Source organism: Solanum dulcamara, chromosome 8, assembly GCF_947179165.1.
Source record: "Solanum dulcamara chromosome 8, daSolDulc1.2, whole genome shotgun sequence".
Taxonomy (NCBI): Eukaryota; Viridiplantae; Streptophyta; class Magnoliopsida; order Solanales; family Solanaceae; genus Solanum; species Solanum dulcamara.
In genome coordinates this window covers 3,813,037-3,835,219 of record NC_077244.1, presented here as the reverse complement: position 1 = coordinate 3,835,219, position 22,183 = coordinate 3,813,037, and the positions used below count along the sequence as shown (strand labels likewise).

Sequence of the window (22,183 nt, the reverse complement as noted above, 5' to 3'; positions counted from 1 at the left end):
AACCTCATAACACCCTTCACGTACATCCAATCATTCCCTCAAAAGTCAACAATAGCCTACTACCATCACTCTCATAGTGACTACCACACACTCAATCCTATCACTCTAACCACCTCAACCACATCTAAGAATTGCCATGCTTACTTTAACACTTCTACCTCCATTATTGCATGAGCTCTTACCTAGAGACACACTAACATACTCTTACCTATATATTGCACATCACAGGGTCTCATCTCGCTCCTCTTCCACTCCTCTATCCTCAACTAGACTAGTACAACACAACTATCACAATCAGAAAACACTTACTCTCCCTATTTACTCTCACTCAACTCAGTCTACTATCATCCTGGTCAACTCATCACTATCGAGAGCTCAAGACTTACTTTGATTTATTACCTCATCATCTCTCCCTTAGCTCAAAGGCAACAACTAGGGAATACTAACTAGTCACCCAAAGCAACTCATAAAATTAGAGCTTCATACAACTCTATACTATCTCATATACACATCTTAAGCCTCTTCTTACCAATGACTTAGCCTCAATTCACTATTTACATTTGAGGGTCACATACCCCCTCCATTCATAACACACACTCCTCGCAAGTTAATATCTTAGTCTCTCACATACGTCATGCCAAGCCTACTAAATAAAATCTTAAAACTACCATTATCACAATCATTCATTACATCTTATTACTCATCTCATAGATTTTTCACTCTAGTTACAGGCCTCAATCAACCACCATTCTCACTATTTGAGTTCTACTCCTCCAACTCCCTCTTTCTAACTCTATAATCATTCTACCCACTATAGCTCACCATGCCTTAAATCACATTCCATTGGATGGTGAGACTTATCATTTAGATACACAACTTCCCTCTCAAACATAACATTCAAATGAAGATTTAGAGATGAGATTCTGGGATACATCTTTCTCTGGCTCAAACGCATGATTCATTTGAATTTTAGTGCATTCTTTCGAATCAATAGACTTAAGCACACTAATCGGCTCCTCACAAGCCTTGTGCAGTCTCTTCACATTCTCAAGACTTTACCTGAGAGTAACTCCTCAACAAGAATCTGAGATTTACTGTTTCAACCATCTCTAGTATAAGGGGTAGTTAAACAGATTTGAGCAACGCTAGAATTAGAAGGGAACTTTCATAGAGTTAAACTCTATCACACGAACTCGAAATATGAAAGAAGTGAAACAATTCCTAATGTCCTATAGCCTCCTGATTATAAGTGTGGTGCACAACACACCCATAAGTAAGACTCCACTAGACACGACTTCATAGACTTTTCTAGGACTCTTAAACTCTGTGCTCTGATACCAAGTTTGTCATGCCCCGGGAGGGTACCCTAGACGTGACCGGCACTCAAAGACCATTGCTGGTCCCCAAGCAAACTACTTGGTCCAATCACACATCCAGTTATTCAATCAATCAGCGGAAGGCTTAAAATAAAGAAATAATTAGGTGGACAATCTCAATCAACAATCTAACTCAATAAAGAAAGGCCATGAGCCAACAAATCAATCTCCAATCTATGTCATTAAATAATTTGACGAGAATAATTCAAGAAATTAAAATACTCAATCGATCCATCACTATCTAGTCTATGAAGCCTCTATCACCACTATTTAATTGGTGCCAATGATAGGTTCATGGCTATCTCAAATCAGAATAAAAAAAACTAAACTCAAAGCAACAATAACATAAGTGGTATCCTCCGAATATAGGGGAGGACTCACCGATAAGCTGAGTGTGAATCGATCCTCAATGGTGCGCCTATTAATGATCTCTTAAACCAGTCTCTGCATCATGAAATGATGCAAGTCCAAATGGACATTAGTACATGAAATGTACGAGTATGTAATATGGCAGAATGAAATATGTGTCAAGATAAAACAATACCGGTTCAAATATCTCAAGTCATAAAGATAAGAGAGACTCAATCAAGGTGTCATAAGTCTAAAGTAAGAACACAGTCTATACAGAGACCAATCATATACCATCCAATCCAATCCAATCATGTACGATACAATTCAATTAAATCATTCAATCCAATCCAATCATATACAATCCGATCCAATCCAATCATATACCTTCCAATCCAATCCAATCATATACAATCGGTCAAATTCAATCATATAGAATCTGATCCAATCCAATCATATACAATCCGATTCAATCCAATCATATATAATTTGATCCAATCCAATACAATACAATCATATGCAATTTAGTCATATACCATCAACTCCAATCCAATCATATTTCATCAGATACAATCCAATCACATACCATCCAATCCAATCTAATTATGTACAATCCAATCACATATCATCTAATCCAATCCAATCATATACAATCCAATCACATATCACCCAATATAATCCAATCATATACAATCAACTCAACAATCAAGTCAAAGGACTCAATTCAATAGATATGCAAATTAGAATTTTAGCAATGTCTTACAACTCGACTCAATCATCTACAATCACAATCAAACCAATCATATCATGCACAATCCACTCAATTTGGGAGTTTCTCTAACCGACAAACATCATCTATAAGCCATTGATAGTACAATAAGCTGACGTTGTTGCCACGTCCATTCATACTTTGCTAGAGTATGAACGAATCAACCAATCATTAATCCATCAATCAATCAAGTCCTATCATTTCAAGACAATAAAATAGGAAACATTCGACTTTAACGATCCAATCCCTTCCTACGTTGGCTACGTAGTTCATGGGATTCGAGTATGGACTATATTCTTACTCAATTTAGTGCTCAATACTCCTCCCAAGACTTAATATGATCATATCTATCAAATGAGTAAAATACTCAAAATAATCATTTAGTCTCTTAGGACTTAGTTTCAAATTAACTCATTTAGTCTCATTCGACTATTTTCAAAACTCAATCAATCTGGTCTTATTGGACCTCCATTCACAATCAACTCATCTCAATCATCAAACTTTTCTTTTTTTGAATTTGATACCATCTCAACTCAATGAATGCAGAAGATATTAGATGCATTTAAAACATAACTTCAACTCCTCAGCTCAAGCTCAAAATAGACATTTTTATGTAAAAATACTCAACTCGTTTATACTCAAAATACTCATGCTCAAAGATGATAATTTAGAGACTTTTCAAATACAACTCATGTATAAACTTTTTTTAAATCAAAGATAAAAATAATCATTCTTTAAACTCAAAATAGTGTATAAATAGTTTATGCAAAAATGTTCACAAATCATTTATTTAAACTCTTTCTCAAACAATCATTTATACTCATATGACTCCAATCAAATTAAATCATGCAAATCACATATCATGTAGTCACACTAGACTCCAATCCATTTCACCCCAAACATCTTCATTCACATCATCATCAAACATCATCATTCATATCATCATTAAATATCTTGCTCCAAAAATCCTTATTTAATTCTATGTTCAATTTATAGAGACAAAAGGACATTCTAGCTCTACCAAGGTTTCATTCCTTTTTATGCCATTCACATTCATAACCATCCCAATTCATTCTTTTCATTCCAATCAATACATATACACAAAAAAACCATCAATCTCAATCTCAAGACAATTATGACCAAAAAATGAAATCTCATCTTGGTTTCATGTGAATGAAAACACGAATCCATACTCCCAACAAAACTCAACTCAAGAACACCATCAACACATATGAATTTATATACAAAATTTTATTGTAGTCAATATGTAACTATGGTTTGTGAAATAAATATGAAAGATAATTATTCAAGAATTTAAGTCATGAAAATCATTCATCAATTAATAGTATATAAAAATATTCTATAGTTTAGGAAACATTCAAGAAAATCTTCATAGAAGGTTCAAGTTTTTCACCATTTTCATCCAACACATCTATGGGGCATATGAATGAACTCAGTCCATATTTTAGGTTAGCCTTACATACCTAGAAATCGAAGAAAATCAAAAGTTGAAGGAATGACTTGCAATCTAACTCCTCTTCTTCTTCTCTAATTTCTTCTTTCCAAGTCTTCCATGCCTAAATGAGGAGAAAACCCTCCTTGGTGTGATGAAGAACTAATTTTTTGTCCCAAAATGGCTAAGGTTATATTTGGGATGGGTGGGGAAAATTTCGAAATACCCTTTCTCAAGAAAAATCTGAAAAATGGGTCCAAAAACCTGCAGGCTTAAAAGTGGCGCGTCGCACCAAGGACCAAACTACTGAGGCTAGTTTCGGACGCTATAGTGACGTCGGGCGCCATTGCAGCTCTAGGCCTGAATTTTTCTGCAATACTAGTCTGTAGTAAAATAGTCATAACTTTTGACTCCGAACTCCAAAAAATGTAATCTTAGTGGCCTTGGAAAGAAGACTCAAAGACCTTTAATTTGATAGGTCAAGGGCCACCCAATTCGTTATATTCTAGAAGATATAGTCGTTTGAAGTTGACCCTTATACAAACTCATCCTAAAACTTAGTCGATTGGAATTCTTTGGACTCGGCTTGGTGTTAGAGATCTCTTATGATCCTCAAACACATCTAATACACTTCCAATACTTAAGAATTGATCATAACTCATATATAAAATTACAAGTCATTGAGTTCGATCCTACACGCATAATAAGAACGGTTCGAGTCTTGGCGAAAAAAACTAGTTTTAATAACACGGATAATTAATATATAGCATAGGATATACTTATTTTATTTGGGAAAATGACACGGACTAGCAAATATATACTAGTTCATTAATATACATAGTTATTGTTTAAGTTAAGTCGTACTTGCCACTAACCTTTTTCAGTAATTAATCTACGTAATTATAGTTATTCAAAATTTATATAATTAAGCTCCCAATTGTATAAATTCAGAATTCGTTTGTAGAAATTCTGAATTTCCTAATTAAATAAATCCAGAATATGTATATGCTTACCCTAGCATTATATAATTATAATATTGATACATTTGATTTGTATAAGTTCTGAAAAATTTCTAAAATGTATAAATACATAATTTGTATATACTTACCTTGTTTATATATATTGTCAGCGAATTACACAAACAGATTTGTATATTTGCAGCGAATTATATTAACGGATTTGTATATTCACAGCAAATTATATTAACGGATATGCAAATTATACAAACAGTTGCTATAACTACAAATACAGAATATAATTACCTAAACTGTAGCTATTTCAGCCTATTAAATTTTAGGACTAAGCTTTTTATGAAAATTTTGCATTTTCTTTCCAACTTACTGTACTTGAAGTCCCCACACACTGTAAATACAAACTCTGTTTATTTACATATTAATGACATTTAATACCATTTGCCCCATCAATCATTTATTCAAAGACTGTTTCCAAATTTATAATAAATAAATTATTTATGTGATACTGACTCTACCAGTCAATCATAATTCATGTAGCCTGCCTAGTTGGTACTGACTGATCTCCATATGATTTTGTCGCAATTTCTTAGGCCTTGTTTTAGATTTTTAAGTCATTTAATTCACCATCAAATCATGGAAGGATTTATAAATATAAAAGTTCTTACTAATGTGTGGTTTGCCCTCAAATATTTTTTAAAAAAACTGAGAAATGGTGTTTAATCAGATAACTTGTTATTATTTGACAAATATATTCGGTAAATACTTCAAGTTTTCAAGTTCTACGAAAAAACTAGTATTTGGGTTAAATTTTAATATTTGAAAATTAAATTTAAAAATTACCCCAATTTGTTTTATTATAAAAACACCCTTTCTTTATTAATTTCAACTAATATTTATTTACCAACTTATTCTATTTATATGGTTAGTCAATACCATTAAATAACATCTTTATCTATTATAAAAGAATAGTTTGTTACTCCTCCGAACAAATAATTTGAGTAACAAGATTGAAAAAAAAGAACAATTTATTTTTAATACGATTAATGTATTATTTTTGTCCATATTGTTATTTTTTTTTGTTGTTGATTGTTATCAATTATGTTATAAAGTTTTTTTAAACAGAATATGTTCATTATAAAATGATAATACAAACTTATTAAAATTTTTAATAATTTTTAAAACTTACATGTACAAAATAATTTTTTTTTGAAATAATCAAATATTTTTGAAAAAATTTGTGGATAAACGCATGGTGAAATTTCATCCAAAAATAACTTGCCAAGAATATTTAGAAATTTAAGGTCAAATGCTAGCTAAATACGTATGAAATAATGATATAAGAGTATGATTATGTGGTGAATAATAAAGATTGTTATACGATAAATAAATTAATAATTGTTATATAATGATCGATTACCTTGTGTACTTTTCTCTTTGAATACTATGACCTTCTTTTCGACAACTTGTTTGTTTGATTTTAACTTCATAAGAGTTCTAAAAAAGATTTATAAATTTTATTGTATTAAATTAAAGATATATAAAGTATATTGAAATTTCATTTAATTTTGTGATCTTAAATATACATGCGGAGAGTTGAAATTAAAAAATTATCAAAAAAGAAAAGAGATATTTTTATAAAAATACATTAAAGAAGAAAATAAGAAAAACAAATTGAAACTAATGAAATATTATCTCTGTGTATATATTCCTAACACACATTATTATCCATATTTACTATAGGGAAAAGTATAAGCATCCATTTGAACTATAACCAAAATTTTAGGAATACACTTTATTTTTACGGGGTTCTATTAACCCACTAAACTTTTTTACTTTATATTTTGTTGCACCTTATGTGTTGACATGAAGCCACAATCTAATTCAATTAGTTTTGGTTATATACGCGCGGTCATGTATATAAAAAAATTCTTCTTAATTATTTTCTCGTATCTTGGTAATCATTAAAATACATGCTCACAAACGGGTGGATGAAATAATGCATATGTTTTGGATTAAATGTCTTGGACCCAATTATTCTGAAGGGAAATGGCAAAGGGATATGAAGGGGGTGGGGTGAGGTGGGGGTTAGTTGAAGAAACTTTATTGTAGCAGATCATTTATTTTGGTCGATTGATCTTTTAATATGCTAGTTTCAATAACTCTTATTCGTACTTGTAAACATTAAAATTATATTGGATTTAAATCCGTAAATTAATTTAGACTATATTAAATTCAAGAAAATAGTCCAAATGATGTGGCAATTCAAGTCAAATAAATGATCCACTAAAAGCACATCATGTGTCAAAGTTATGTGGCAATCCAAGTCAAATTAAATGAACCACTAAAATCACACCATGTGTCAAATTTATATGGCAATCCAAGTCAAATTAAATGAGTCATTAGAATCATGTCATGTGCCAAAATTATGTGGTAATCCAAGTCAAATTAAATAAGCCACTAAAATCATGTCATGTGTCGAAGTTATGTGGCAATCTAAGTCAAATTAAATAAGTCACTAGAATAATGTCACGTGTATATGTGACATGTTCTGACCAATCAAATTAAAACTCTTCACCAAAGAAATCTGATTGGTCAGTTCAAACCAATCAATCAAATCACACCCTTATACCACTCCCTACAACTATAAATAGGGTCTTCATTATTCTGAGCAAGGGGGTTTTCAAGAACAAGAAGCAAGAAGAGAGCTCGTGGATCAAAGACCGCAAATTCTCTACAAAGCTACAAAGTTCAAGTTCAAGATCAAGATCAAGAACGAAGAAGAATATTAAGAAGATCAAGATCAAGTTACTTGTTCATATTTACTGTTCGTCATAATCATAGAAGTGTTCATGACGAATAATTCAAATCCAAATTTGAAGACGAAGATCAAGCTATTCAACCCTTGACTCTAAATCAAATTCAAGTTCAACGTGTTTCATATTATTTGAAGAATCAGAAGATTATTATAGAGATTGTAACCCGCACTATATTTTGAAATCAAATATTACACTTTATTACTCCAATTTTCCGATCTTGATTATTTATTTTCCTCGGCTCAAAAATTTGTTGTTTACAGTACTTTGTATATGTCTTTCTTTTATTTTTCGCGCATCTTGTGAGTTAGAAACAGGAAAAGGTCAAATATTTCTTCACCTTAAAGTGAATAACCTGATAGTCTTGAAGCGAAAAAGAATTCTTTAATTGTTTAGTGTCATAAAAAAAAAAAGCCATCAACTCATTCTCCGACTAGGCGATGCCATTTTATACGCAATAAGTAGTTGGACTTTTACTATTTCTGTTTCGATATGGGACTCCTCCTTCCTTTTTCCTCAACTGTTTTAGGCATAAAAGAAAGTATAGCTCTCCTTTATTTTTATTTTTTTTTATAATTAGAACTTTTATTAATCATCAAAGTAGTATTTACAAAGCTAAGTTAGTAATATCTGCTAGTTATCTCAAAAAGGATCAATATTTGACTAGAAAACTCAAAAACAAACTTTAAAAGCTACAAGTGTCTAGTAATAACCTGGCTGATACAGTAGTGCAAACACAACTAACACAAGCAGTAATACGTGCTATAGTCTCCATTGCAGTCTCTTGCTTCTCAAAACCTCTTGCATTTCTTTCCTTCCAAATGACATGTATAAACTCTGTGTAGATTAACTTCAGAACCTGAGCTTGGTAGCTTTTCTTTCTTAGTACCTGTTTGGCTTAACTTATTTTAATTAATTTATAAGCTGCTTAAATATGCTAAGCCAAACAGACTCAATTATTTTTTTGGGCATATTTTAAGTACAAAATGCTTTAAGATGGCTAGTCAAACATTTTAAAAAGTTGAAAACAGTTTATAAGCAACTCATATACCAATTCAAACACGCTCTTAGTCTTCTATAGGATCCATTGTTTCATTGCATCCCATGTGTTGTTGTGAGGCTGATTCAAAGCTATTCATTGGAGCAATCTCCTTCATTTAAAAAAAAAAAGAGAAATGGTAAAAGGATATGAAGAGACTCATGGCCATCTCGATCATAAGGCCACTAAAACAATCGCTTAGCACCTCATTTTTTGGGGACCCTCCACTTTCTCCCAAAGATATATATATATATATAGTTCCAGAGCGCACAACGCGTGGGCCTTGTCTAACGAATGACAACTTTCGATTCTTTACTTCAAGGATGGATTTTGGAGTCTTTGTGTGAGCTGTATGTGGTGAGAGTCACAGGGAATATGGAAAACTAAGACTCATTCCGTCTAATTGCTAAAATGCCCTTCAAATGCCACTCTACCGAGCTAACTAGAATGGAGAGTCCGAACGAACACAGAATCAAGTGGGCACTTGACAGGTCTCGCAACCTGGAACTCATGGAATTCAGGGAAAACATGGAGTTCATAATTGCATAAAAGGAGTCAAAGTAGTGGTTGTGGCGCGTTGAGGCACTGTATTGTCATATTTCTAGTAGGATGAAAACAGCGCTTTCGTAATTCATACATCACTAGTCTCGATACCGCGTCTTATCCGCTTTTCTCAGTCTCAGTGTGGCTGATCATCCTCTCGGACCAGTTACTGATCATCGCCTTGGGATATGAAGAGACTCATGGTCATCTCGACCATAAGACCACTAAAGCAATCGCTTAGGGCCCTATTTTTTTGGGGGGGGGGCACTTTCTCCCAAATATATATATATATATATATATATATATATATATATATTATTTTAAAAGAATATCATGTATTGATAAATTTAAAAAGATTTTTTGGGTAGAAAATAGAATAATTTTTTACCTCATTTAATATAGGGATCGTTATGATAATTGAGAAATGGAATAGTAATTAGTTAATTATAGCATCCTTTCTTATGTGACTATCTATTTTGTTGCCTCATTTATGTTCTTATGATTATCATGAACTAACATTATTATGCTTATATTTGCTTTTGTTATTCCCTTTTTCATTCTTTTTATTCTATCATTATTGAATACTATAAAGTCTCTTAAATGGTCAAATCTTCTACATTATGCAAAATATATTCTTGTGTGTTTATAAAAAGATCAAATTTGATTTTTGGTATATTCTTCAAATTTCAAACACTATTTTAATATCATTATATCAACTTATCAAATTTGGCGCAACATTATTTCGATATATATAAACTTTTAGAATTTTTCAATTATGTTTTATTATTTTAACTTTATCTTATATATTTTTTATTGAAAATTTACATTGTTTACATTCTTATTTCATAATGTTCGTTTATATTCTACCTCTCCAGACCTTATTTGTAGAATTATACTGGTATGTTATACTTATTCAATTTATATATGTTAACTAAAAAAATAAAGATTATTTATTAAGTTTGGCTTTAGGCCCCAAACTTGTTAAGACGGTCCTAAAGAGACTAAACCAAAAGTATGTAAAGGGGGTGACCTAAAACGTCGTTACAAAAAGGGAAAACTAAAGGTGTGGTGCACACGAGCAAAGAAAGTAATTTTAAGTCGATGTATATCAAAATCAAGAATATGATTACAAATTTAGATTGAGACGAATAAAATTTTAAATAATAATATAAAAATCAAAGACAAATAAGTTAAACAAACACAATTTTATTCGAAGAACTAATTGAAGTCAATTGCAAGTACAAGTAAATGAACGTGACTGATGGAATCAAGGGGATTCAGAGGTACCTAATACCTTTTAAGAATGTAAACAATTTGCCTGCAATAATGAAATCATGAACAAAGTGATAATCAAAACTTTATTTGGCTAAGTTCAAATACTCAACATATCCCATAGACATGTTATAATAACAAAGATTGTACTATCAATGATAACGTTTTGAGAAATTGATATACAAAATTGAAATGCATTATCTATCGAATTAATTGATGCTTTAATTGGAGGGGGGGAGAGGGGGTATGATATGTGTTGTATCTTTTTTTTCATAATTCAGATTTTGTCCACTGAATTTTTCTAGAAAAAAAAAATAAAAAAATAAAACAAGGCCAAGAAAAGTGCGACAAAATCATACGGAGATCCCGTTTGTCGTAACAACTAGGCAGGCTACATGAATTATGATTTGATTGGCAGAGTCAGTGTCACATAAATAATTTATTTATCAGAAATTTAGAAATAATTTTTGAATAAATGATTGATGGGTCAAATGATATTAAATGTCATTAATGTGTAAGAAAACAGTCTGTATATATGGTTTGGACTTCAACAATATTGTTGTAAAATTACCTTTAAATGCCTTTGTCAGGAAGTTAGGTACATGAATTAATGAAATTTAATACTCCATCTAATATCAACATCTTATTAAAAATATTTTTTTTTCATATTATTTAATTATTTATTAAATCAACATAGAATTAATTAAATTTTTCTTATTTTATCCTTACAATTAATATGACCTTTTAAATGTAAACAGTTCTGAATACTAGCTATTTCTGTATATTGCATTGATATAAATAAAAGACAAAATGATAAAGTCTTCCAATATATTAATGATTTCTTAATCATCATGTAAAATTGGAAGTGATCATCTAATATGGGATGGAGGGAGTATATATAAAGTATTCCCCCAGTTCACTTCTACTTATTATATTTAAATTTGACATATTTATTAAAAAAAATATTGACATAACTATTTTACCACACTAGATGTTTAGTATTAGGTCTTGAAAAATAATTTGGAGAATATGTAAACAATGCTACGGGTAAAAGATGAATTTTTTTTTATCTTTTCCTGATATGTTAAAAGTCATGAGTAAAAGGGAAAATCTATTTTTGAAATAGTGGAGAAGTAAAAGTGAATAGAATGAGTATCTAATTAAATGAAATCGGTGTCGTGACAATTTTGTGTGACACTCTGCTTTCGTCTTTTCTTTTATTTTTCACTTGGTTTTCGATACCTTCACTATTGCTAAATTATATTCAGATGCGCGCTGCGTAGGGCCCCATTTGAAAGGAAGCACTCCCTACCAAAGATTTTTTTTATACTCAGGTGTCTGGTACCCATACTAGAGCTATATTCGAATGCACGCTGTGTAGGGCCCATTCGAAAGATTTCGAATGTACTCCCTACCAAGGATTTTTTTATACTCAGGTATCTGGTAACCATACTGGAGCTAGATTATATTTGAATTCGCACTACATAAGGCCCCATTCGGAAGGAAACGCTCCTTACCAATGATTTTTTCATACTTAGAGCTCAAACCCAAATTTTTTGATTAAAGAAGGAGCAACCCCATCCACTTCACTACATCTTTTGATTTAATTAATCAAAAAAAATATGCTTATATATATTAATAATTTAATTTTAAATTTTCTATTTTATCGTCAAGTAGGATTGTTTCAATAAGATTGAGTCTAAAGTCAAACTTTATAAACTTCACTTCTTTTCTTTTTCTTATTGACATGTATAAATTGAATAAAAATAACATATCCAAATCAATTATACAAGTGAGATTTGAAAATGATAAAATATATGTATACCTTATAAATGAAAGAAGGTAAACAATGCAAATTTTCAAACCAACAAAACAATATAATATAAATTTAGAATAATAAAATCTAGCTTAAAAATTTAAAAAGTTGATATAATAATATTGAAATAGTATTGACTTGTTATAATGCTTGAATTTGAAGAAACCACCAAAAACCAAAACATCAAAAGATTTTGCATAATACATAAAATTTGACCGTTTGAGAAACTTCAAAATATTCAATAATAAGAGAATAAAAATAGTAAAAGTAAAATAAAAAAGTAAATATATGAATAATAATGTGAGTTCATATTAATTATCAAAATATGAATGAGACAATAAATTAAATAGCCACGTAATAAATGATTACCTAAAACTATTGCATTTCTCTTTTCAAATTTAAAAATACATAAAAATTGACTTCTGATTTCTGTTAGTTCTGTTATTATTTATTACTTTCTATGCTTTGATTACTCAATTTTACCTGTGACGCTTTCATTATTTATTTAATCGTTATTTGTTATTAGTCTTTATTTATTTGTATTTATTTGTCATCTATTTGTTATTTGTTTGTTATGCATTTATGCTTTTACTGAGCCGAGGGTCTCCAGGAAACAGCCGTCCTACCTTGGTAGGAGTAAGGTCTGCGTACATTCTACCCTCCCCAGACCCCATGTTGTGGGATTTCACTGGGTTGTTGTTGTTGTTGTTGTATATATATAATACAAAAAAGTTGCGGCCCAAACTATTATTTTAATAGCCTTATAATCGGGACTTCCACTTAAGAAATTACAAGTCAAAATACGTAATTTACTCTAAAAAAAGTACCAAGACTTTCAAAGTCAATAGCAAAAAGTTCTCGATAATGTCAACAGTGCATCCCATGTCATTTTGCTTACCAATGACAACCAACCTCATCCCTTCACCAAAGGGTTCAATTTCGAGTTTTGGGTATGAATTTTTTGGTGGGGAGCATTTTTGCCGAATGCGCTCTGCGCAATGCAAATTCGAATTAGTTGAGCTTCAATGCAGATAACCAGACACTGGATGGGAAATCCTAAAAAAGAAAAGATAAACAAGTTCATCCAATCCAAACTTCAAGAATGTAAATGGATTTGCATAGATATACAACCATTTAACACAGAAAAACGTGGGAAAACACTGCATTCACCTTGATCAAAAAAGTAATGTCCCCACTCTATCTTATCTTTAGGAGACTGAAAATAATCAATACTATCGGAATCTATGTTGCTTAGACTCTCCACAATATTGCTGCCGCACCCGTGTCGGGTTCTCCAAAATGCACTAGTTTTGGAGTATCCGACACGCCCCTATCTTCGTGTCATTTTTTAAGAGAACGAGCAACATAGATCGGAATTCAAACACATAGATTAGTAATAGTTCATGAAAGGAAACATCCTCCATATTGCAATTAGTGACTAAACTACATAATAACAAACATGAAACGCCCCCGATCCCCACCTCACCCTCATAACTATATAACAAACACTACCATATCCACGAATTACAATGTATGAACTTAGATGGTTTAATAATAATAATGTTTATATAAATATATCATTAACATATTATCAGATCATCATTTAATGTTAACATAGATAAGTTCTGAGAAGAAAAAAATGAGTATTTATTGGCTTTTTATGTGATTTGGTGTTTTGAGATTTAGAAGTTGATAATAGATAATGCAAGTGGTTATATTTAGAAGTTGATAATAGATAATGCAAGTGGGTTGGTATAACCTATAGGCTGCTTATGAATCTGTTATAGACCTGAATATAAGTGTATCATAGACCTAATTCTTAAACATAAAAATTTGAAATGTTATATCTTCAAGCTCAAATCAGAAATTTCACGAAAAACTACCTTAAATCTTCTCCAAACTTCCTCAAATTTGAGATTTAGACTCTTCAAAAGATCCTCAATTTTGAAATAAATCACTCCTTCGCAAAACCAATTTTTTCAAGAGGCACCACACAGCGATTTAGCATACACTTATAACAATTCTAATGTTTCTTGCCAATCTTACCGCCTATTCATAAAATAAGCCAACTTAGAAGATTGAAGCCATGTTAAAATCAAATCGAAATCAAGCTAACGCTTCAATATCTCCGTCTCATGAGGCAACACACTACATTTTAGCATACATGAAGGGACATCATTGAAGACAAAAAGGCAGAGGATTACCATTTATGGTTTCACAAACCGAGCAATCTTAGAAAGCACTGTTCTTAAACTTCGGATACCAGCTCCAGATTTTGAGCTTACCATCACCTGAAGAAAAGCCCATAACAAAGCATTATTTTTCTAACAGAAAATACAACAAAACTCAAATTAAAGCTAATTAATAAATGTGCCCTTCTTACCGCAGGCTGAACAACAGACTTGTTTGCCTTGAGGCTCTGCAAGATCGGGCATGTACAATGATCAACTTGCGGGAATAATTGAAATAGGTTAGATAAAAAGGACACTAGATTTTGTTAATAGTTCACCTCTTCAATTTGCATGGCTCGTCGTGCCACATCTATTGGGAAAACCGTGTCTGTCTTAGTTAAAATAATCTGGTATTTTGTTTGAGCTCTGAACATTATGACAGAAGATTATAACCTCAAATCAACAGCAAGCTAACAACAATGCAAAGAAACAACACAATCTGCAAACACATTGTTTTTGCCTTTTGGTCACAAGGAAAATTCACCTCAAATGGCAGCAATGGCTCTAATACCATGAAGATTTTGAGAAGAAGAAATATTTTTCTTGTATTTCCAATACCTTTTCATCCCATGAGAAGGGGAATATATATACTATAACTAATTGAGAAAAGATGATCATTAACAATTAAAAGACAATATTCTATTTCTTACGCTAGGAAAATAAAGTCTCCTAAAATAATGCTAATTTTTTGACACTTGACTTTTTTTTTTGACACTGACTAAAATAATGCTAATTAATTAACACAATCAACACTTACATAGGCATGTGATGACAAAATGTACCACATAGGCTAGAGAATAGGCAACAATTCTATCTAGCAGACTCCAATATTGGACAGATAACCTCTTTATCTTTTAATATGTAGGAAAAATAATTTCTTTCTACCTCTCCATTAAATCAACAAGCTCATGATCCGTTTGTTTCATGCCCCACTTTGTATCAATCAGAAGGCAGACTCTCTTTAGACCAAGACGTGTAGAAACGTACTCTTTCACCTGCAAATTGTAGCATTCAAAGAGGGAGCATGTTCAAAACTAATACAAAGAAACCTAACATTTTGGTAGCATCAATAAACACAACAAGTAACACAAGCAAAGCCCAGAAAGGTCAAAGCTAATCGCGTACTCACAAGCTCCTCCCAAGCTTCTTTCACTTCTTCTTTTGCATAAGCAAAACCATATCCCGGCAAATCAACCATGCACATTTTTGAACCAAGCTTGAAGAAGTTGATACTCTGCAGATGTGCATATTGTTATCTTACATGTATAGCAGGAAATAAACTTCAGTTCAGGAAACAAGTGTCACCTGAGTGAGGCCAGGCTTATCTGAGGTCCGTACAACACCCCATTGCCTGGTCAATGCATTTAGTAAGGATGATTTTCCCACGTTTGACCTTCCTATTTCAAGGAACAAATATTATAAAGGTGGTACCCAAATTCCCAGTCACTTGAATTCTTTATGTTTAACTTGTAATCAATTGATACTAGTAAACCAAAAGTTAGTATAACAAACCAGTCTTCCAAAAAAAAAAAGGTGATATCAAAGGGGGGAAAATGAGAATCAAACATCAGAGAACTTGGATAGAAGAAACTATTGTGAATTTGTGTGTGGTCATTTTAATTACCGACATGTTTCTTAAACCTACATATCAAAGGTGCATCATTATGACAGTTTTACATCAAGACCCCCAAATGTGTATTCTTTGACAGTTACTGTGTGGAATATGCATTATAAAGATATCACTGATCAAATGGTGTGACTTCCCAGTAACAACCCCATAAGTGCAGCTTTCAAGAGGAAGAATGTCTAATGTGAATTGGATGTCAAAAAAAGAAAGGGGTAGCCCAATGCACAAAGCATCTCTTGTTCAGGCAGGTCCGGCAAGGACCGTACTCCAAGAGATGTAATGTAGGCAACCTACCCCGACACAAGCATCAGTAGTTGATAAGAAGATAGTGATATCATTTTTTAGTAAAAGAAGATGTTCATGTCATTTCTGACAAAACAAACACTCGTGTTAAATCCATCAAAAAGGAGGAGAAAAGGAAAGTCAAGTGCATAAAGGAATTTAAAAAAGAGAAGGGACTGATCAATAAACCTGCAAATGCAATTTCTGGAAGATCAGCAGGGGGGAACGACGAGGAAACCTTAGCTGCAGCAAAAAATTCCAATCTATTCCTGAACACCTACAGAGAGAGTAAGCTATGAAATAAGTAGAGTATACTGAAAAGAGAGCATGAGCATCATATGTGGCTTCATTCTATGGTGAAACTTTGACCTAAAGTCATGCCAAGGATTTGATATCAATTAAGATGTATATTATTGTACCGGCTCTTCAATCCGTTCTCTTTCTGAGCTTGTTGAGAAAGGAATGTTATCTAAAGGTGCAGAGAGTTCAATGTTATAGCCTGCCCTCTTTAACTGAATATCACGTCTACGACCCAACAACTGCAATACAAATTCGAGGAATTAAGACTGTAGACAGAAATGCTGAACACTGAGATGTCTGCACTAATAGTATTGGCAATCAAACAAACAAATCCTACATAGAGTGATTACGTTGTCTTCCACAAAAGAAAGGATAGATGGACTGGGGCGTATTGCACGAAATTGTGCATTCTTCGACAGTTCAACAGTTTTCTCTTTTGCTGAATCTTCTTGTTTTTCCTTATTGTCATCTGAAAGCACTGAAAATGAGTTCAGAGGAAGAGGCTTAATCTACTTTACTTACAGATGATCAACTAGATTACATGACATGAAACAGCAAGGATAAATAATTACATAAACATGAGGCATATTAGTTATTAGTGTCTCTATACTGCAAAAGGAGTTAAACACTAGCAGAGGAAGGTGTTTCTACTTTGAAACACTAGGCACGCCCATTAAAAGAAAAAAAAAAGGTTCAGCAAAGAATTCATCTCCTTGGAACACAATTGCTCCAGGACAATAAAATAGTAAATCCTCTACCACTAGTCAAAAAAGCAAGCATTCAAGAAACATAGGCCATAATCTAACAGACCTGCCAATATATTTGTTAAATAAAAAGTACTCCATCCGTTTCATTTTATGTGCTTAATTTGACTTGGTACATAGTTTTAAAAAATGTAAATAAGACTTGAATTTTTGTGGTTTTAAATAAAAATTATGTATAACCTACAAAAAAAAAACTTTTGAATCTTGTGGTCTCAAACATGTCATTCCTACGAGAGAGTCATTAAAGGTAAATGGGTTAAACACTTACTAAATATAGAAAGGTGATATCTTTTAAAAATAGACTAAAAATGAAAATAAGACACGTTAATAGAAATGGATAGAGTATGTAATGTAATTCTTTGAATATCATTTTTTATACAATAAAGCTAAGTTGCTTGGACTCTTCACTTTCAGCACCGCACCGATGTCAACATGACATGGGTGTGGGTGTGGATCCATACCGAATTTGGTCAACCAATTTTGGGTACTTTGACCAAAATTAATGGAGAAATTTGGAAGAGATTCAATGATTTTCCTCAAAACAAAAGCTAAGGTGAAATTGAAGAAAGTGGAGTACCTTGTATATAGAAATTTCATGGTAGTCCTTTTCCTTATATCACTTTCAAGGATTCTGCTCTTGATCAATATTTTTTCAACATAATATCTTTGTATGTTTCCACCCAATGTCTTATAATTTAGATATATAACTCCATTTTTAGATATTTGAATTATTTTTTAGCCGAATCCCCACATCCGTATCCATACTTGGATTTGTATCCATGTATCTTATAATTCAGATCATGAAGAATCCAACCACTAGATACCACCCGTATCAGACCCGCGCACTAGAGTCCGTTCAACTTAGCTATAAAGCCTTGTATAAAATCAATTTATAATATAAAGTCACATATCAATAAAAGGTATAGAACTGTGTGAGCTTGCTCACATTTCCCGTCTTAGCCCGAATATAAAGGAGGAGAATTCGCAACAGGTTGACACAGGGCTTAAAACTAGTCAATTAATAATGAACAATATTAGGCATTATACATAACTAGATAGTCAAACTTGGTCTTAGCTTGTAAGTAAAGACTCCGACTTAGAGTGTCCACATCTACACACCTCAACTCGTTTCCACCGTGTCAATTGAACATTCTAACTTACAATGATCATCTAAACACCTCCAAAATCTATACGGCATGTCAGTGTCGGGTGTCCACAAGACACAGTGAGTACAAGTTGGAGTATTTAGTTATCAATTAAGGTGTCTAGATGTGCACTCTCAAAATTTGAGTGGTTACTTGCGAGACGAGGCCAAGGTTGGTTGTTTATGTATTATGTCTTTATTTTTTTGAAACTCTTAACTTGCAAAGTTGCCAACTCAATGATATAGACAAGAGACCTCCATTCAATTTTGACTCTTACCTTGATATTTTCTTCTCAATTTGTCGTTACTTAATATTTAATACTTCTATTTTATCTTTTACCCTACCTTTTCTTACTAGGTCTAACCGTACCCTACTTTTCTGGTAGGTATATCATTCAAATTATGGAATAATGACATTATGTAAAAATAGAGAACGATACAATCTATCCAAATAGTGTATTTATTAAAACAAACAATACAATAAAATAACAACCATCCAACAAAGTGTAATGTGCTTTAGGAGCCTGAATGGAGGGCTGAAATAGGTTGTCTGAAAACTGAACAGAACATAATACCAGTAAGGTCAATTGAGATAGATGATTCAGTGACTGACCTTTAGTTGCTACTCCATCATAAAGCCTCTTGTTGGAGGTATCATGAGGATCTATTCGAATACCTCGCTTTTTCTTCTTCTTTGGCCTTTCTTCATATTCACCTAACTTCTTCTTATCCTCAACCTTCTTCTTCCTCAAAAATGATTCTCCTTTTTGCTTGCCCCCTCTCAGGTCTAATGTCTTTCTTTTAGTACCATTTTCTTCTTCCACTTTCCTAATTGAGTTTCTCTCACTATTTTTAGACTTTCTACGCTCTCCATATAAAGTACTCCTTCTAGAATCAGAAAACCTATCTTTCGTCTCCGAATCCATTTTCCTACTACGAGAAGTTCCTTTGTTTTCCAAATCTCGATGAGAAAAAACTCTCTTCTTTTTCCCAACAATTATCCCAGACTTAGCATTCATTATTCTGTTGGAAATGGTGATGAATTGCAGAAGCTCAATGAAGAAGAAGGAAATGAAAAGGGCTAAAACTAGTTTTCTCTTTGCCCTTTTTTTCTCTCTTTTGGATCTCATCTATTTTGGGCCCAAAGGTTATATTGGGTCCGGTTAATTTAAGAAAATTCGATTCAATATTCCTTATTCAACAATTATTTATTATAGAAATTTTATAAAGATAAACTGATATAATGTATAAATAAGGTATATAATCGCATTTTAGGTTAGAAATATTTTTCGTCACCTATATAGTTATGTAAAAATCCCTTTAAAAAGTAGGGATAATTTCAGAAATGGCAAACATATTAAGGTTAATAATCGTATAATTTCTCTAATTACTCTCCATAGTTATATTTATGTTTGCTATGGTCATTAACGTTTGTATATCTCGCTGCATTATACAAATTGAACTTTCAAAGAAATTGTATATATTCGCGTCCAGATTTGTATATTCGCTTTCAGATTTGTATATTCGCTTCTAGATCTACTTTAGATATTTGTAAATTCACTTCCAGATTTGCTTTAAAGATTTGTATATTCGCTTCCAGATTTGTATAATAGCAAATCTCATTAAATTATAGTCAATTTATGTAATTAATTAAAACTACACCGTTATCACATAATTATAGTAGTAATGTTTGTCAATATGTGTAATTTTCCCTAAAAAGTACTAAAAGTTTGAGGATAGAAAAAAAAATTCAGTGGGCCAAAGCCCACACATATGAAAGCTAATTTGTGATCCAAATTGATTAGGCCACATGAAAAAATCCCAAATCTAAAAAGAAATGTGGAGAATTCAATAGAAAATTAGGGAAACTTACTTAAATATATATTTCAGCCATCTAATTATCAATATTATCGAAGTAAAACTATCTATATAGTTAAATATATATACTTCAGTCATTTTATTATCAATATTATCGAAGTAAACACTATTTATACACTTTGATTATATATGTTGTATATAAACATGTGTATGTATATATATTGTGTACATATTTTGTCAACAAGATGGATAACAATGTATATTAGAACTTATCGAAAATAGTCTTTTTACCTTTAAGATAGTGATAAGATCATCGATCATTTCAATGATTTTGTCTCAGCTTTACCTCAACATCTTTTTCATCAACTTTATCACAATTTTGATTCAATTTTCAATTTTTTAAAATCTTAAAATTTCCCCTTTTTGTTCTATGTTATGTAATAGAAGAAGACAATAGTAATAGTTATGCCAACTTAAGTTGCTTATCTTCCTTGTCTTCTTTGTCGTTGGACTTGCTTCATGAGTTCTAGAACATGTAGGATCAGAGTTATTTCTCATATTTTGTTTTATAAGAGTTTCACATATAGAGAGATTTATAATTTTTCAAAATTTTCTATTTTCTCGTTGTTTCAATTTATATAACATAATTGAAATTTTAAAATTCAATAAATTTGTTTTTCTCGTTTGTAAAAAAATAATTAGGCGAGACACAACAGACAATAACACATTTAAAATATAATATTTATTTATATCATTTAAATAAATATAGCATACATTTTAATGTGAATTGCTACTTTTTAATAATATTCTTCTTCTTGTATACTAAGCTGGTAAAAAAAAAACAAGCGTCATGTTCTTAGTCATTAAAATAAATAAAAATAAAATGAAAGAATGTAAACATCTCAGATGTACAATATTTTTTAGGGTGCGTGGGTTACAAAGGAAAATATTTTCATGAAAACAATATTTTTAAAAGAATAAGTGGGGTTCCTTAATTTTATTTTATCGTATTTTGTAGGTAAATAAAAAATATTATTCTAAAAGTATTTTTATATAATCTAGACTAATATTATAGGAGATCAAGGTGAGGGCAGGGGTGTGGGGTGGAGGGATGAGGGAAGAAATAGATCCAAAATTTAAATCCTATGGCTTTAACTTTATAAGATTTTTGATATTGAACTCATTATATTTTTAAAGTTACAAGTTCATATCTACTATTTATTGCAATTTAGTAATTTTTTATACATTAATTTTTACCCGGTGCTTAAAGTTATGGATTCAATTGAACTTGTACCTGTAGTCGTACATCGGCCCTTGGTGGGTGTGAAGATGAGGAATGTTGGAGAGTTGGGTGGATACAAGCTTGTTTTTTCCCTACTTCCACTAAGAAAATCATTTTTTTCATTTTTAAAGAATTATTTTTGACTGAACGAACATTAAAAAACTGAAACATCTATACTGAACACATCCTTAATAGTAAAACTATTGCAAGAACCGATTAAATTGATTTAGTTTGGTATTTATAATTTAAGAATTGATTAAATTAGTTCAATTTTGATTTTGACTAATAACCGATCCAAATCTAACCGTGAACGCTCCCAGGTACCACACCTT

The 22,183-nt window shown here is 31.7% G+C and overlaps 1 protein-coding gene across 9 annotated transcripts; it reads right to left on the bottom strand.

Annotated features, from left to right (window-relative positions):
• Positions 1–10,614: 10,614 nt before the first annotated feature.
• Positions 10,615–19,875, bottom strand: LOC129900764 (uncharacterized). 9 transcript variants are annotated; one of them, XR_008769684.1, is made up of 12 exons: positions 19,365–19,874; positions 17,194–17,321; positions 16,963–17,082; positions 16,733–16,820; positions 15,940–16,031; positions 15,764–15,868; positions 15,520–15,629; positions 14,913–15,000; positions 14,787–14,822; positions 14,608–14,694; positions 14,287–14,452; positions 13,472–13,737 (listed from the first exon to the last, which is right to left on the bottom strand). XR_008769684.1 is itself a non-coding variant. In XM_055975793.1 (11 exons), exons 1-10 carry the CDS (start codon positions 19,768–19,770, stop codon positions 14,611–14,613), a joined length of 1,257 nt encoding a protein of 418 aa, XP_055831768.1. In that variant the 5' UTR covers positions 19,771–19,874; the 3' UTR covers positions 10,615–10,633; positions 14,608–14,610. The 9 variants fall into 9 exon arrangements, 7 of the variants coding, with proteins under 7 accessions (XP_055831768.1, XP_055831769.1, XP_055831763.1 ...); XR_008769686.1 differs by having other exon boundaries at positions 13,472–13,733; XM_055975793.1 differs by lacking the exons at positions 13,472–13,737; positions 14,287–14,452 and adding an exon at positions 10,615–10,633.
• Positions 19,876–22,183: the final 2,308 nt, after the last annotated feature.